The 16,464-nt window shown below is 34.9% G+C and overlaps 2 protein-coding genes across 2 annotated transcripts; both read right to left on the bottom strand.

Moving 5' to 3' along the window:
- Positions 1–9,016: 9,016 nt before the first annotated feature.
- On the bottom strand, positions 9,017–10,662 carry LOC113236852 (probable tRNA N6-adenosine threonylcarbamoyltransferase, mitochondrial). Its single transcript, XM_026473056.1, has 2 exons — positions 10,164–10,662; positions 9,017–9,762 (listed from the first exon to the last, which is right to left on the bottom strand). The coding sequence occupies exons 1-2, from the start codon at positions 10,170–10,172 to the stop codon at positions 9,052–9,054; spliced, it is 720 nt and encodes a 239-aa protein (XP_026328841.1). The 5' UTR covers positions 10,173–10,662; the 3' UTR covers positions 9,017–9,051.
- Positions 10,663–12,249: 1,587 nt separating this feature from the next.
- Positions 12,250–15,057, bottom strand: LOC113236730. The gene is made up of 6 exons (XM_026472893.1): positions 14,966–15,057; positions 13,062–13,294; positions 12,728–12,793; positions 12,569–12,628; positions 12,419–12,496; positions 12,250–12,257 (listed from the first exon to the last, which is right to left on the bottom strand). The coding sequence occupies exons 1-6, from the start codon at positions 15,055–15,057 to the stop codon at positions 12,250–12,252; spliced, it is 537 nt and encodes a 178-aa protein (XP_026328678.1).
- Positions 15,058–16,464: the final 1,407 nt, after the last annotated feature.

Genomic DNA, 16,464 nt, shown 5'->3' with positions numbered 1-16,464 from the left:
GTGTGTGTGTGTGTGTGTGTGTGTGTGTGTGTGTGTGTGTGTGTGTGTGTGTGTGTGTGTGTGTGTGTGTGCGCGTGAGCGCGTGTGCGCGTGTGCGTGTGTGCGCGTGTGCGTGTGCGTGTGCGTGTGCGTGCGTGCGCGCGCGCGCGTGCGTTCGCGCGTGCGTGCGTGCGTGCGTGCGTGCGTGCGTGCGTGCGTGCGTGCGTGCGTGCGTTCGTGCGTTAGTGCGTGCGTGCGTGCGTTCGTGCGTTCGAGCGTTCGAGCGTGCGTGCGTGCGTGCGTTTCGTGCGTGCGTGTGTGTGTGATTGTGTGTGTGTGAGTGTGTTTGCTTGCCCGATCGCGAGTCAAGTTATTAAGTAGTACATATTTTATGTTAACATTTCAAGTACTCTTTCGGTTTCGTCGTAATTCTGTACCTAAAGCCATTTAGTTATTTTATTTTTGTTTACGTTTTTACATGCTTTTACTATATTTAATATATTTAATTTTTTATTTATAAAATTGTACAATCTCCCACTCCTAAAATGATAAAACCTCGAAGCAAAGGAAGTACTAACCTTATTTGTCTTACATACTGCATAGGATCTTCTGGCTGTGGATACTCTAATATAATATTCGATACGTATATTGGAGTGTTGTCGAAGTACCGTGTGTAAAATATAAATTTGACGATCAGAGAGAACATCTGCTAGATATACCATTCTCATAAGTTTGCTATCAGCAATATAACGAAGCTGTTTGAAGATGTAAATCAATTTCCTTAGTCTCCATGCAACCTCGCGAATGTGCCGATTGAATCTGAGGTTGTTGTCAAATATAACACCAAGATATTTTATATTTTGGGTACAAGTAATGAGAGGACAGTTACACATACCAGTTGAAGAATTAGAACATTTATACGCTATTAATGGCACATGGATAGACAAAGAAACAGCGTTTTTAATTGTAAATACAACATAGGTACTTAGTTTTTTCCGCATTTAATGTAAAGCAGTTTCTAGTAAGCCAAGAAGTAACAATATCAAATCCGCTCTGAGCTAAGGAATGGAGCTCATCCCAATTATCAGCGTAAAAGGTGAGGGTAGTGTCATCTGCATAGGAAGCGATTCTGCAGTTTTTTATATTTAGTTGGCAAAGATCATTGTGTATATAGATAGTCAGTGAAGTGATCACCCAACCGTCACAAACTGTTATCTGTTACACAGATAGTCAGAGAACAAAGATAGTCGTACTCCTCTAATTCCCATGTTACATAGCTTTTGAATTAGGTGGGGTAAAGAGACTGTATCAAAAGCTTTTGCCAAATCAAGTAACGCTGTAAGACATTTTTGTTTTTAGTCAATTTTTTTTGATACGAAGTATTTAGTTAATCTTTTATTGATTATTCGTTCGAAAACTTTAGAAAGTGTCGTAAGAATAGAAATTGGTCTGTAATTATTAACACAGCCTCTGTCGCCCCCCTTAAATATGGGATAAACTATGAACGTCTTCAGTGCACCCGGAAACACCCCACCCGTGAGACAGCGATTAATGATATCAGTGAGAACTGGTGTTATTAAGTGTGATATAGCTTTTAATACTTTAGCACTGATTCCGTCCCGACCAGGAGAACAATCACTTTTCAGCTGCAAAATGGTACGTTCCACTTCTTCACAATCACAAGGTACAAGAACAAATGAATGTAATGCTCCATTAGAAACATTTTTCAGATCTGTAGGTGTCGATGTAAGCCTTTCGGCCAAGTTCCCACCAATAGTAACAAAGAAGTCATTAATTTTATTTACTGCAAATTTAGGGGTACTGTAACCAAGTAATTATTCAGTGGGGATAATTTTTTGGGTATCACTATTTGTAACCTTTTCGATGGAATCCCATAGTTTTTTTAAATTATTACTTGCCATGAGCAACTGATCCTTCTCATACTGTCTTTTTAGCTTTTTCAATAAATTGTTACAATAATTCCTATATCTTCTATAGCTGGTTGCCAATGTATCGTTGTTAGGATTTAATCAGACTTTAATATGCATACGATCTCTGTTACGGATACATCTGTGCAAGCCTGTTGTGATCCAAGGCTTATACGTTACTTATTACGAGGCACTGTAATGTTAATAGAATTCGTAATTATCTGAGACATATATCTAATGAAAGTATTAAGAGCTGTGTTAGGATTATTTTCTACATAAATTGGATCAAAGTCAAGTTTACTATATTCCGTTATTACATTTTGTAAATTGAAATATAACTATAAATATAACGCACACACACTCAACATAGCCCCGCACTAGGGAAACCCTGTGTCGCGGGTGCTATGGACACACACATAGACAACCACAAATTACGCCCAAATTCACGAGAGAAGTAAATGTAGGCCATACAAATATTTTTCCCGGGTCGGGAATCGAACGTGGGATCTCTGCGTGGCAGTCCGGCCACTACTATTTTTACTACTATATACTTTTTTTTTTTATCCTTTAATAGTTTTATTTATCCTTGAGACAGTGTTACTAATTGGCCTTTTATTTGAATCGAATATTTTTAAACAAAATAGCGATGCTGCATGATCAGTGATTGTTGTGGATAAAGTAAAGGTAAAAAAGTTCATCTTGATTCTTATTATCACGTGATCAAGACAAGCTTCACCTCTTGTAGTAGATTCAGTGGCAGGAAGGAGGCCCAAGTACAAAAGAGTGTCAAGATACGTAGAAGTGTCTACATTATTAATGAGGAGATTAATATTAATATCTCCAACTATAACAACACTATTAAAAGAAGACAATGATTCAAGAATATTTCCCAAAGAAATTAAAAAGTTATCAAGAGCAATAAAACTAGGAGGTCGATAAAAGGCTACAACAGCAGTATGATTCCCTAGCTTAATAACCAAACACTTAGCCTCCATAAAAATTGGTTTTTCGACACGACAGGCTAGATGACTTTTTGTATATATTACCACTCCATCATTCTGATTGTAATTGGCGTTTGTTCTGAAAGAATTGTATCTTGGCAACAAAGGTACATTAGCAATAAAAGAAAGTCAGCATTCAGACAATACAATTATATCATTGTCAAAGCAAAACCTGGACAGCAACAGTTTTAATTCATCAAAATTACGATTCAAACTGCCTATATTTATTATATAAACCTATATTTTGCTGTAGAATTTTTAGGAACAAATATGGTTCTTTCAAGTGTGTTAAACATTGTTCTGGATCACAGCTTACTGACGTGCCAATACACAAGTCATCCACATGATTACAGAGTTGTGCTTTATCGAATTTTATAGGTAGTTTTAGAGTTGTACATTAGAGTAGCATAATTATAGAAGTTGCGATCAATGATGTCTGTTTGGTCTTTTTTGTTAGAGTTAACCAATATATTGAAATATCGCGCCGAGTATAGGTTTATGTAGATTTGCGTTTGTGTGTACCTAAGTGTATTATGTGGTGATGGTTGGATGTATTGTGTTTTATAAAATTTATAAGCATAGAATGTAAATCAATGAACAAAGTATTGTATTGGGAAATTAATGATAGTGGCCGAAAACAAGCTGCCATAAAGATTCGCTAGTCACATCTTGTTTTTCATTAGTTTTGTAAGGTCAGTTTCTGACTGGATTCGAATAACCGGTTGTCCTTCGGTCTTGCGTAAGTATATGCTTCCCCTTGAAGTCCAACAGTAAGAGTAAGAGTTGTATCTGGCAAATTCTAAAAAATTCTAAGAAATCTCTTATCCTGCGCTCTTTCTTCTTCCAAGTTTTGGATTTTGTCAAGTACAGCATCATATTTATCTGACATAAATTGAAGACTTTCTTGTAAGTCTACATTTTGTTGTTTGACAAGCTGAAATTGTTGTTCTACAGACGTTGATAATTTAGAGAAAAGTTCTCTCGTTTCATTCTTCAAGTCGCCAATATCATCCTGGTCTCGCCAGGTTTTCGTGCGTGCATTAACACTTCGCTCAGATGGTGTATCAGAGTCATACGTTTAAAATGTTAATGTAGTTGCGACGTCCTTATTCACTGCAGTTGTCGTCGGTGTATTCGACGGTGAGGGGCGAGAAGGGGAATGACGTACGGCATATTTATTAGCAATAGTAGAATCTTGCTGTATCGGTACCAAGCAATAAGAAATTAGTAAGAGCACAGATCTTGTTTTGAGACGTACCTACGGGTCAAGCGACTGGTCATCGATCGAGGATTTCATACAGATTTTGTTTCCGTCACTTTAACTTGACCTCTGCCTAATATGAGGTGTTTGAAACAACCAATACGGAAAGATGAAATGACAAACATATATCGATCTCTCAATAACGCTTGCATCCGGCGTGTTAGTGCTATCTCCTTTCTGCAGCGTACACATAAACAAGGGAAGTTGCTTACTTTATTTATTTGTAGTTGTTTTTGGATATAGAGCGTCCGTGTATGCGTAAGTCGCCCGCGCCTGCTGTTGAAGTTTCACTATTCTTCTGCGCTCCTAGTATTTTCGCTTAATTAAATTTACTAAAATTATTACGATTTTTGATTTACTAAAATTATAATATGGGACAGCCACACGTCAGCACTCACTGAGATTCGAGGAAGGAACATGCAACTTGACAATATTGAGGATAAAAAACGACCTTACAGACTTTACAACTAGACTACCGAATGATACCATTGATACCTATGTTCTATATGAATTACAGATTGAATATCTTTCCCTTAAACTTCAAAAAATCATAAGGTATTTAAGTAGCTTAGAACCTAAACGCAACAGGAGAAGTCTTGTAAACGGCTTAGATTCCATTATTAAGAGCATCTCAGGTAAACTCGACTATTTAGATGCTGCTAAATACGATGATGCCATAAAAGCTCTCCAGAATAGTCAATTAAAAATTACAGATGAATTCAACAATAATATTAGTACCAGTAAAGATTGGATGGCACAACACAGTAGTAAGTTAAGTCTACATTAGAATTACTTTTGAAGGAAGATGTCTACCGAGAATCAAGTTTAATTAAATATGCCAAATTTGCCCAATTGTTAACAATTATTACAGAAAATACTGACGATATTCTAGCGGAATTACTTCGGTTACAAAATATTCCAGCTTTCATGTACACACACTGGAAAAAATGATAGACTAATTAGAGTTAATTTATAGTAAAGGAAACGTAAGACTTAGAATATCGAGAATACTATGACGTAATTAAGCCTGGTTATTATTTTATAGGTAAAAGGTTACTTTTAACATACAAATTTCCAATAGTAGATAATGATAGGTATGAGTTGTATAGATTTTCCTTCCTTCCCAATAAGTTAAACCAATCAATATCACTCCATATCCCTTAATAGCAACCAGCTCACCGTATCCGAAGCTCACTAACTGGTTTATCTGCGAAGAGAAGATGAACATCCGAGTCCGAACGAACGCAAGCTGACTATATCCAGAACATATTAACTAATCAATCTGTAGATACGACCTGCAATACGACTATAATCAGCCTATCCAAGGAAGCCGTAGAAAAACTGGACGAAAGTCACTACGTACTCTCCTTTTCGCGACTCACCAATGTACCTACCACATGTGGACGTGAAGATTTCAACATCATAAGAGGTAGCTTCCTATCTACTGTTCCTGTGAATTGTTTATTACGTACAGATGAATTCACTATCAAAAACACCAAAGACCAAGTCGAAGGCCAACCAATGAAGATAATGAAAACATGGATGCGGCGACACAGAATTCACACCCTCACATCAATCTGGACTTAATCTCAAAGGATTTCATAATAAACCTACAAGAAAAAATCATGTTGCAACCTACTGTGCATTTGATGCCACCTTCCGATATTGTTTACCACACTACGATACCATTCTATGGAGTGTTATTAAGTGCACTTGCACAGGCCGTTCTCATATTTGTGCGACGTTGTTACCGAAGAAGCCACACAGAAAGGCCCGAGATAAAAACGGAGGAGCCTATGCAGTTTTTGGGAAATCGGAAACATGTAAAAGTACTCCAGCAACTTTTGCTCTCAAGATGTTCTAAGGGTGGAGGTGTTACATATACCAACCCCAAGTAAAAAGCTGTGATTGCATTAGGATATTTCAACATCGATTCCAGCACGCATCGATCAAGCGCCGCATCAGCTATATCGAAACCGGTGTAACCTAGTTTATAAAATCCATTATTAATTATATTTTATTTTTGGCATTATGATGATTAGCATCGAACGCAAACACTTGTAATTTGGCTTAGGAATAATTTCAATTAAAGTTTTTATAAATTGTTTTTTTTTTAGTCCTCCAGTCGCAGTCTTCATAATTCGCTCGACCGTTATTGTAGATAAACACCAGTCGAAAACGCGAAAATCGCATTATTGTGCCATTATAAACTGCAAAAGCACCATTACTGTGGGAAACGGGTAAACAGGGACGTTTCCTTCCACGGGCAAGTGATTTTGTAATCAGAAGATGCATCATTTATTTTAACCCTAGATTACGAACCTTCGTCGAACCGATGACGCGCGATGGTCTTTGTAGTACAGTTTTTATAGAATTCTCAACATTGCATTCATAAATAATTATGTTATTTATGTAACTAATATTATGGATGCAAAGGAAAAGGCCTTTATTGAGATGCCAACATTTAAAAAGGGGAGTCACACATGCAAAAAAGATTAACAATGTCAACCCTTGGAGGCTCTGCATGACTCAATGAAAATACCAGGAAGTAGTTGACACTTGAAACTGAAGAAAGAGATGCATTGTATTCCTAAACTAAAGAAGAAAAAAATCTGTGTGATGTGTTCCTTTGCAAAGCGAAAAGCAGTTGCACTAAATCATACAATCAATGCACTAAATACAAAAAAATGTTGTGAAAGCAAACTTCAAGTATGTCACAAATGTTTTAGTTCCCAGATTTGTACCAAAATGTTTTGTTGTTTAGTTCATTTGTTTTGTTAATTTTAATAATTTAAGTTTTTTTTCAAACATTGTCTTTATAAATTTAATATGTAGGCAATTTAAATATTTCATAAATGTAGATTTTGCATGAAAACTATGATCTCATATAACAGACTGTTTCTAACGAATATGTTGCATAATAATAATAAAAGCATAATAATATATTGGTACATAAGTGTTATAAAAAATAAACACAAGAAATATACATATTTTATTTCACAAAACCTGTGAAATCCGTTTTTTTATAAGCGTAGTCGAAACGACGAAGGTTCGTAATAAGCGTTGAAAAATAAGGTTAGTAATCTAGGGTTAAAAACGATTATTTTGTTTTTGTATGAATTTCGAGATATATGTACCTATATCTAGATATATGTCTGTAATTTGACCTCTAACCATTAGTAACAATTTTATACGCCATCTATCGAGAACGCTCTTGTACTCGCACAAAGTCAAATAAAGATAAGTTGTAAACTGGAATACAGGCGTGTCATAAGTGTTTTTTTGCAATCTATACCTACATTATTGTTCCCTCAGAGACATTCGAGAATAAACCATCGTAAAATAAACATAACATAATATTTTTATTAATATTACATAATAGTGAAAGTATTAGATAAATCATGCAATGATTCGATCGTTACATCCTATCAATTAACAACTAATGCTACTATTTTCAACTATAAGAGAAGTAGAAAAGTTTTATTCGCTGTATTTTAAATGCATTTATTAACAAACGTCAATATTTACTAATTAATTATGCGTCATCGAACGTATAACTTTTATGCATAAAGTCAATGCTTTTAATGTATTATTCAATTTGTTTTATACAATACGTGAATAAATACTTAAGACTAATAACAAAAAGGAATAAAAGTGAATACGACCAATACGCAAAATACCAACAATACACAATGATACGTATTTTGCGCGAGGTTAAATAAAAGTGTATTAAAATAGATACTTTATTAACTAAATTGTTAACATCAAATCCGTCAAAATCTAAACAGCGAGAATAAGTAGTTTTAATTGAAGTTGGAGTACTATTTTCTGGTTGAAGCACGGGTTCATCGTCACGAGGGCAAATATTTGTGATAATTTTTGGATCAGTTGTGGTGTTATTCCATGTTACTCTCTTAGTTTTTTATTTTCTTTCTATTACGTTACTCTTGGTCCCGGATTCGATTCCCGGTAGAACCAAATTGGGAAGTTAACTTTTCTGAAATGATCTTGGCCTAGATGTTCTGGGTAGTGCCACGGAGTGCATTCCGTAACTCTTGGTCGCGGTATCGATTCCCAATAGAACCAATTTGGGAAATGAACTTTTCTAAAATGGTTTTGGACTAGGTGTTCTGGGTAGTGCCGCGGAATGTATTCCGTAAGTCTTGGTCCCGGGTTCGATTATCGGTAGGGTCAACTTGGGAAATGAAATTTCCTGTAAATTTTATAAACAATGGATGTTTGCATGTAAAGAGAAATTGGTTTTTATTCAATTTGAACGAAACGTAACTGTAAATTTTAATTCGTAAAAAGAGCTTAATAAATTGTAGTTTTGCTCAATACATTCAATTATTTAAGGACTACTAGCAATCATATATTTTTTTGTGATGATTGGACTATTATTATCAAGAATTTAATTTAAAAGAGCCTAATTCATCAATCCAGCACCTGTTTCAGCCTTAATACCTACAAATGGAATTGACATTTGTAATAGTGAATTCAAGTAGTAATTAATATATTAATTGGTACAAAATATTGCTTGCAAAGATAATGTAGAAACCATTGTTGGCATATTCTAAGCGCCTGCAAAGGTATTGTTAGCAATATGAAAAACAAAGTGGTCCAGCCAACTTGACATCAGAATGGCTGGCCATTTTTTTCTTTAATATTTCCGTTAGCGCAAAGGTAGAAAATATGTCAATAAAGGTACTAAATAGTAGAAAATAGGTAGTAAATAATGAGCATAGTTTGATTTATATATCTCTTATGGTCCAGCCATCCTGACAGACACTAAACATTAATTGTATATAAGAGGGAAGATATTCTTGTATCTTATGTTGTATTGCATGGGACCCTGCAAATGCACACTAAAATAAATTGCCATTTATTTTTCCAACAATTTATTACCATTAAATAACTTAAGTAACCTTGTAACTTTAGTTGGTAAATTGGCAGCTATAACTTTATCTATTATATTTGTGCCTAATGGGGCTGTAGGTTCAATGTCTTGAAGTTGTATGCTTGTTGTTATATTGGTATCTTCTTGCTGTCTCAGTTTTTCAATTCCATTCCAAGCTATCATTATGCCATTGTCTGTACACACCTTTAGAGGAGGTCTGTACACATTGTACCCTAATTTATCTCCAAGAAGCTTTAATGAATTAAACATAAAATCATTGCAGGCAACACCACCAGATACAACAATATTTTTGTATTGACTAGATAATAGATTAGTCTTTTCACAGAATAAAACTGCTCTTTCTGTTCTATGGTAAATGTGCTCAGCCATTGTAAGTTGAAATGCTGCACATAAGTCATAAACCTCTGGTATAATGCCACTACCCATTATTCCATGTTCTTCTTCTTTCTTCAAGACAATACGTACCAATGCGTCTTTAAGCCCACTAAAACTGAAATTACAGTCTCTATTCCTGATTAGAGGTATTGTGAATTGAAACATTTCAGGTTTCTTAGACTTCATTGCAGCTAACTCAATAGCCCTGCCTCCTGAAACTTTTGAATAATCTGGTATATTTCGAAGTTTCATTCTCCTTGCAGCCTTATCCATTACTTCTCCAGGTGCATTGTCTAAACTCTGCCCAAGTAAAACGAAATCATTAGTATTTCTAACAACAGCTAATAAACAGTGTCCACCTGATATTAAAAGAACTAGAAAAGGATATGGAATGTTATAAAACATTCTAGCCACTAAAGCATGTGCCTCCATGTGATGTATAGGTAATATAGGTTTCTGGTAAATTCTTGAGAGATACCTCGAGTATTTCACTCCTACTTGCAGACTAATTAGTAAACCGGGTCGAGTAGTTACAGCAATAGCGTCAACATCTTTCATGGATAGACTAGCTTTTTTTAGGGCTTCTGTAGCTACAGTCTCTATATTATCCCGATGAAGATCATAAGCTACTACAGGGTTTACACCACCATATCTCAAATGTAACAAGTTTTGATTAAACATTGATTCTCCCAAAATTTTACCTGCACCATTCACAACAGCACAACCAGTATCGTCACAAGAAGTTTCAATGCCTAAAACCGTAGTATTTTCAGAATAAGCTGGTACATTTAAAGACCTCATTGAGTACCATAACATTCTGTTCATTAATCTGTAATATTGATAACGAAACATAATGTTGCGTGTTTATTTTAAGTTATGGTCCGAAGTGTTCCCACAGGTCTTTTCGAAATTGACACGAAGGAATTATTATTTCATTAAAAGTCTGTATTTTTTTAAGACGAAACGGAGTTGTAACAAGGTATTCTTTGATGATTGAAGTTGTTATTCTGCCACTATATCTGTCTAATTTGTGGTTGTTCTTGTACTTCTTGACATATTGTCTTCTTTGATTCGGTCAACAGGTTGTGGACCATCAGTCAGAGAACGAAAAAATAACATTGGTCAAGCCTCTACTGTTTGGGTCAGTCAAGCACATAAAAAATATACTAAATTCATAATTTTATTATAGATTTGAGAGTTGACCACAAACTAATAAGAGTTACTACGTAACAGACCGCCAAGTGCCATATACATAATTGTCTTTAAGACGTAAGTGCACGTTAAGAACATGACATTATTTTTTTTAATATTGGTATAACCCGTAGGCGGATATTCTGTATCTATAGTATTACGGCTTCCATTGACGGTATCGGAATAAACTTTTTTTTAATTTGTAGGCAACGGTAACGTTTATTCAGCCGCAGCAAGTACCACCAGGGTACATACCAGCTACCTGTATTGTACTATAGACATTAAAACTGTTCGAATTTATAATAAATAAAACAAGTTTTAGAAATTCTTTTTAATGTTTTTTATTGAATTTTGAATATGTTAGAGCAGTTTCTAGTGACATTTCATCAAATAGCACTGTACACAATCTTCTTTTGCTGTCCCAGCTTTTTACCTGTAATTTTATAGTAAAATATAAGTTTTTCATAATTTTATTACATACTACCAATATTTACAACACTTGCTTAAGTAATTATTAAATATTTAGCTGATTTTTTATAAGGTCGAATATTTGTGGATTTATGCCAGCACCAATATTTAGTTGGCTTATCAAGTTCTTCAAAGTTGGTTTTGAAGGCAAAATGAATATCTTTTAGAGAAACTTGTAACATTTTGGACCTTGCTTGTAAATTGAAAGAGCAATAAGTTTCTTTTCGGTTGTAAAACTTCTGGCCATCTTTTTTTTCATGCAGTTTCATTTGCATTGACTGAACCTTTCTCGACAATGGGTTTATCTTATTTAGAACTTCTTCTAAACACTCACTTTTACTGAAGGCCAGTGCCCTTTTGACTCGTGTGTTGTAGTCTTTTTGGTTTCTAACTTTTTTATATTCATTGTATAAAAGTTTGCACCTTGGTGTTAAGGCCTTTACATTCATAATAAGCCTTCTTTTGACTACTTTTCGTGGTGTTTTACATACTGAGGCTAAAAAGATACAGTACATGTTTTATAAAATATAATAAAAGAAGTAAAACTAGTATTCCTGTTAACAAACAAAAATGTAAGCATTGTCGTGCTTTCATAAACAATAATTATTTATTCAACTTCAAATATTACCTGATGCATAGTGCAGTGCAGAACTTGATGATGCAACAGGCACAAGTTGACCTCGTATTGTAGGCAAGACATATGTATCTGCAATGAAATAATTCATATTAATATGCATCCTCTTTTGCGATCACATAAAACATAGAAAAGGATGATACACATACCAGAAACCTCAGTTCGTGCACCTTTACAAAGAGGATCTAACCACTACGTTGAAGAGTCGGCACTCCAAACAAATTTTTTGAAGGATAGTCCTCTTTTTTAGCCAACATTACGCCGATAACGGACAGGGCCAACTTAAGAACAATAACCTATTTGACAATCAAAGTAAGCAACATAAAAATAACAACTGTCAGTCAATATTAGTGATGTCGTTCCGTTATCGATACTAGTGACGTCCATAATATATCGACAACAGTAAAAAATTTTGATAATAGGTTGTGGAGGTTCTTATTAATAATTAGAAAAGAAATAAAAGTAGTCATAAATATTTTCTTAAAATAGTTTTATTAATTTGCTACAAATTGTAGAAAACAATATATTCTTACAGCACACGTTTAAATTGTTGTATACACAAATAATATTACAATTCTCAATTAAATTTTAAAAATACACAAGAAATATTCATGTAAAGTAAATATTTATAAAAAAAAACTATAGTGTCTAGAAAAAACTTACTTAAGACAACATCAGCAACAAGGTGTTCCTTACTTGTGGAAGGTAATGAAGCGTCAGGTTTGTACCTGACTGAACACACTTTAAAAATAAACATAAAATCATTTCTTGCTGTAAAAAGAACTTAGATTATAGTGTCTATAAAAAACTTACCCAATTTAGGATCAGCAATCAAGGGTGCTTTACTTACGGAAGGCATTGACGTGTCAGGTACTGAAATTAAATTTTATGATTGTTAGGAGAAATATAAAAAGTAATCATGTAATTAGAAATAATTTCAAAATTTATAGATTAAGTCTACAAAAAACTTACTCAGGACAGGGTCAGCAACATGATGTTCTTTACTTGTGGAAGCCATTGGTGCATCAGGTATAGGCACTAAAATCAATTAAAATTGAATTGACACACAAAGTACACATAAATTAATTATTTGAGACATCAGTTCAAGTCAAAAATTAAGTCTTTAAAAGAAAATAATATTATGTTTTCAATTTCGCGTTATTATATACTAGAATCATTGTTAAGTTGAAAACAAGCCCGCTGTAGGATTCTGTACGGCATCGTAGAGCGGACTGGTTTTCGCTGGTTTGGAAGCAGTTTTGCAATTCATTTTCATCCAATGTATTTTCGGTATCATAAGACAAACCTGTTTTGTTCTTTGCAGCAGTATGCAGAGGAAAATGTTGAAGTTGTTTATCAGTCAGTGGAGGTGAGGATAATTGCAGTTTAGGTACAGCAATATTCTTCAAACGATTCATTTCCTTACTAAAATGACTTTTTTCGAAGTGATCTCCGCAGATATGGTGTCGTTCATTAAGTTTTTCAATAGGCATATGTGCCAAATCTTCAATGCCAACAGCTCTAACCCACTCCTTGCAGCTGAAAGTATAGATACTTATTTATCAAACAAATTTTCATAGTTTTTTAGTTAAAAAGATTTTACATGAAAGATTAATATCAGAGGATGCATACGCAAACTGGTCATCAATTTAATTGTTGTACCTTATATATTAACCCAACTCACTAGAAAAGGATAAATAATCTTTAATTTTAAGATTCTACCTTGTAAAATGTCCAAAGTTAACCTATACAAATGTGGTGACATGTAATGAAATATTAAAAAAAAAACATTTAATTTAAATCTTAACATCATTGCAGTACAGGCTAATTTTGCTTTCAAAAATTTAAGGGCCCAAAAACACCATACTTCTAATGGAAACTTAACAAAATGCACCATATGCAGCTTCTACTGGAAACTTAACAATGTGCACCATATTTACCTTCAACTGAAAATTACTTGAACATAATCGCAGGACAAATATGCAGAATAAACACAAAACACCGCAGGCGCAGAGCAGCTGATACGGAAAACAGACAAGAAAAATAGCCGCCATTCGGGATTTGATAGGTTATAGGTATTGCCATAATAAGCAGTTTCATTTCGTCTCATTAAGCCAATTACAATTATTTTAAATAGACCTAAAATCCTTTTGTAACACATATAAAATAGACATATATCTAGTATATAATATGTTAATGTGGTATAATTACACCAAGATCACGGAAAACGCAAATGGATAATAAGTACTTATATTCTAAATCTGCCAATTAAAAAAAAATATATTGCATATGGCGGTACATGTTATTTTTTTGTGTGGGTGGCAGTAAAAATGGTCTAGTTTCATATAAAAAAATCGATGTATGGCAGTTTCGAGGGCCTGCACCTTTATTAGATCTTTGCTCATAAGGTAGTGTATACGAGTGATCAATGTGACGCTTCCTTGAGTGGAGTTGACAGTAATTAGGGATGGGCAATTGACAAAAATAAAATATATCGATATATATCTTATCGATATTTACAAAAAGTGTCGAAATTGATAGTTTTCCCAAAGCCAGTACTAGCCTAAAAATATTTCCAAGCTATATCTATTAAGTATACATTTACAATAGGCGCTTTGTCGTCCAGTTTTGGATACCAGCCCGTTGCACCAAGTACCAAGTAATTATACATATAAAGTAAAATTCGGGAAGTGAAAGTCACGTCTCCTCTCGTAGAGTATCTGAATTACACGGCTATGAACGTGTTGAAACTTTTTAAAATTATTAAAAACCAATTAAAAGTACTTACTGTTATCTGACGACCGAGTATAAAAGCATTGACACAAGTGAATGAGTCGAAAGATATGTATCAGGATCGTAGCTAGTGGAAGGCGGTAGTGTCTGCCTACCCCGGTAGGAAAAATCTCTCATGTCTGGCCCAATTTTAAGTTTGATCAACGTTTTTTTCTTGCACAAGCAGCACGAGATGTTACTTCTAGAGAAAGTTGCCCTCTACGTCTATGTTCTAATCGAATATCATTACTTATGTTCAATATAGCATTTGACACCGCAATTGGAGAAACAAAGTGTATAGGTACACTTGAACCGAGAGTCCATCCTTTGAGTAAATCCTCTTTTACTGTTATTCCTAAAGTGGTCAAAGAAATTGCTAGTTCAGATATTTGTCGAATTGAATTTACAACAGGAATGGCTAAGCTGGCAGTCACATACTTTGCACCACTTATCTTTTCAGTGCCTTCTTTGAAAGGGCCAAGAAGGGCAACAAGGTCGCGTAGTACATTTAGCTGCGTTGTTGGAGCCATATCGGAAGTATTACTATTTGCTTGAGTTTTTATTGATAAGATTTTAGCTAAAGGGCAGACAGTTGGACAAATCGTTCTAACATAATCAAAGCAGGAGTTCGTTTCTGCGCACATATGCCTTTATTCTGAAGGACATACGATCCATTTACGGTATCAACGAATTAAACCGCCTTGTGGAATTAGTAGCAGTCAGATTGTCACTTGTGAAACATTTTTGTTGACATATTTTATGCTAATGATAATAATTATAATGTGCAGGCACATGACATCAAGTAACGGGAATTATTACCTTTACCTGAAATCGAACCCCGGATTTCCTCGTCTAGCGCTCACAGTCGTAATCGCTGGGCCACGCGAGGTCGTCACTCGTAATGTATTTATGAACACGTGTAGGTATTTATTTACGACAATTTTATTTTGGAATAGTAGGTAATCGATCAGTAGTTACTGTTTCATGTCGATCCTGTACATATTTGTTCACTGTTCATGGTGTATTTAGTAGCAGTAGGGCTCATTGTGAAAGAGCTCGTCCAGGGAAGTACTGCCACCTTACCTATTTCTGCCGCCAAGCAATAATGTCAGCATTACTGTGTTCCGGTTTTGATGGGTAAGGGTGCTGGTGAAATTACAGGCACATGAGACTGTCAACTTATGTCTCAGGGTGACGGGCGTAGTGGTAGTGCCCCTCAGATTGCAGATTGCAATTTAAAGCTCTGAGTGGCACTGTAACTGTTATGGACAGTCGTGTAGCTTACAATCAGGCACACGACTTGCTCGTCCCGTCGCTTGGTGTTATAAAAAAAAAATGAAAAAAATGATTAATGGCATTCATTCGCTCACGTCACGCAATGCACACGCCGAGTTAGAATCGTACTCATTTACATATACGACTTAAAATATCACTTCATAATATCTAAAAATGATATCATAATATATTATTTTTAGATAATTTGTAGTCTTCAGACTGCAAAGGGCGAATGACTATCCAATCCAAAAACTAAAATCATAATATTTTGGCGGTAAATGACCTTGAATTTGACCGTGAACAAGAAGCGACCGTTATATTTCGGAGACGGATATACACGATATACCTACACGAGAGTAAAAACAGACTGTTGCGGAACAGCGGCATAAAAGCTAAAAAGAGGGAAACATGAGCCGAGGAAGTCGCGTACACTACGTGCAAGAAGATGCGTGTTAAATAATTATATTGATTGTTATTCTGCTCTCGGAACGAAAAAAGGCACAACTACTATGTAAAGTACGCATAGCTGTGACTTTTTTTGTCACGAGGGCAGTATTATAACACTAATGGCCCATTACAGTGATCCAATTTTTTTTACATAGACGATATCATGTAACCCTTATAAAACAAACGCTTGATCAGCAAGTTTTGCTTGCAAAGTT

This window comes from Hyposmocoma kahamanoa, unplaced genomic scaffold (assembly GCF_003589595.1).
Source record: "Hyposmocoma kahamanoa isolate Upper Pololo Valley unplaced genomic scaffold, ASM358959v1 92, whole genome shotgun sequence".
NCBI lineage: Eukaryota > Metazoa > Arthropoda > Insecta > Lepidoptera > Cosmopterigidae > Hyposmocoma > Hyposmocoma kahamanoa.
This window is presented reverse-complemented; position numbering and strand designations above follow the sequence as displayed.

Coding starts and splice junctions, on each gene's coding strand:
- LOC113236730 (XM_026472893.1), bottom strand. CDS start 15,057: ATGGCTCCAACAACGCAGCTAAATGTACTACGCGACCTTGTTGCCCTT. Junction 13,295..14,965: donor GAAAAGATAAGTGGTGCAAA/GTATGTGACTGC, acceptor CTATACTTTCAG/CTGCAAGGAGTGGGTTAGAG. Junction 12,497..12,568: donor GATTGCTGATCCTAAATTGG/GTAAGTTTTTTA, acceptor TTATTTTTAAAG/TGTGTTCAGTCAGGTACAAA.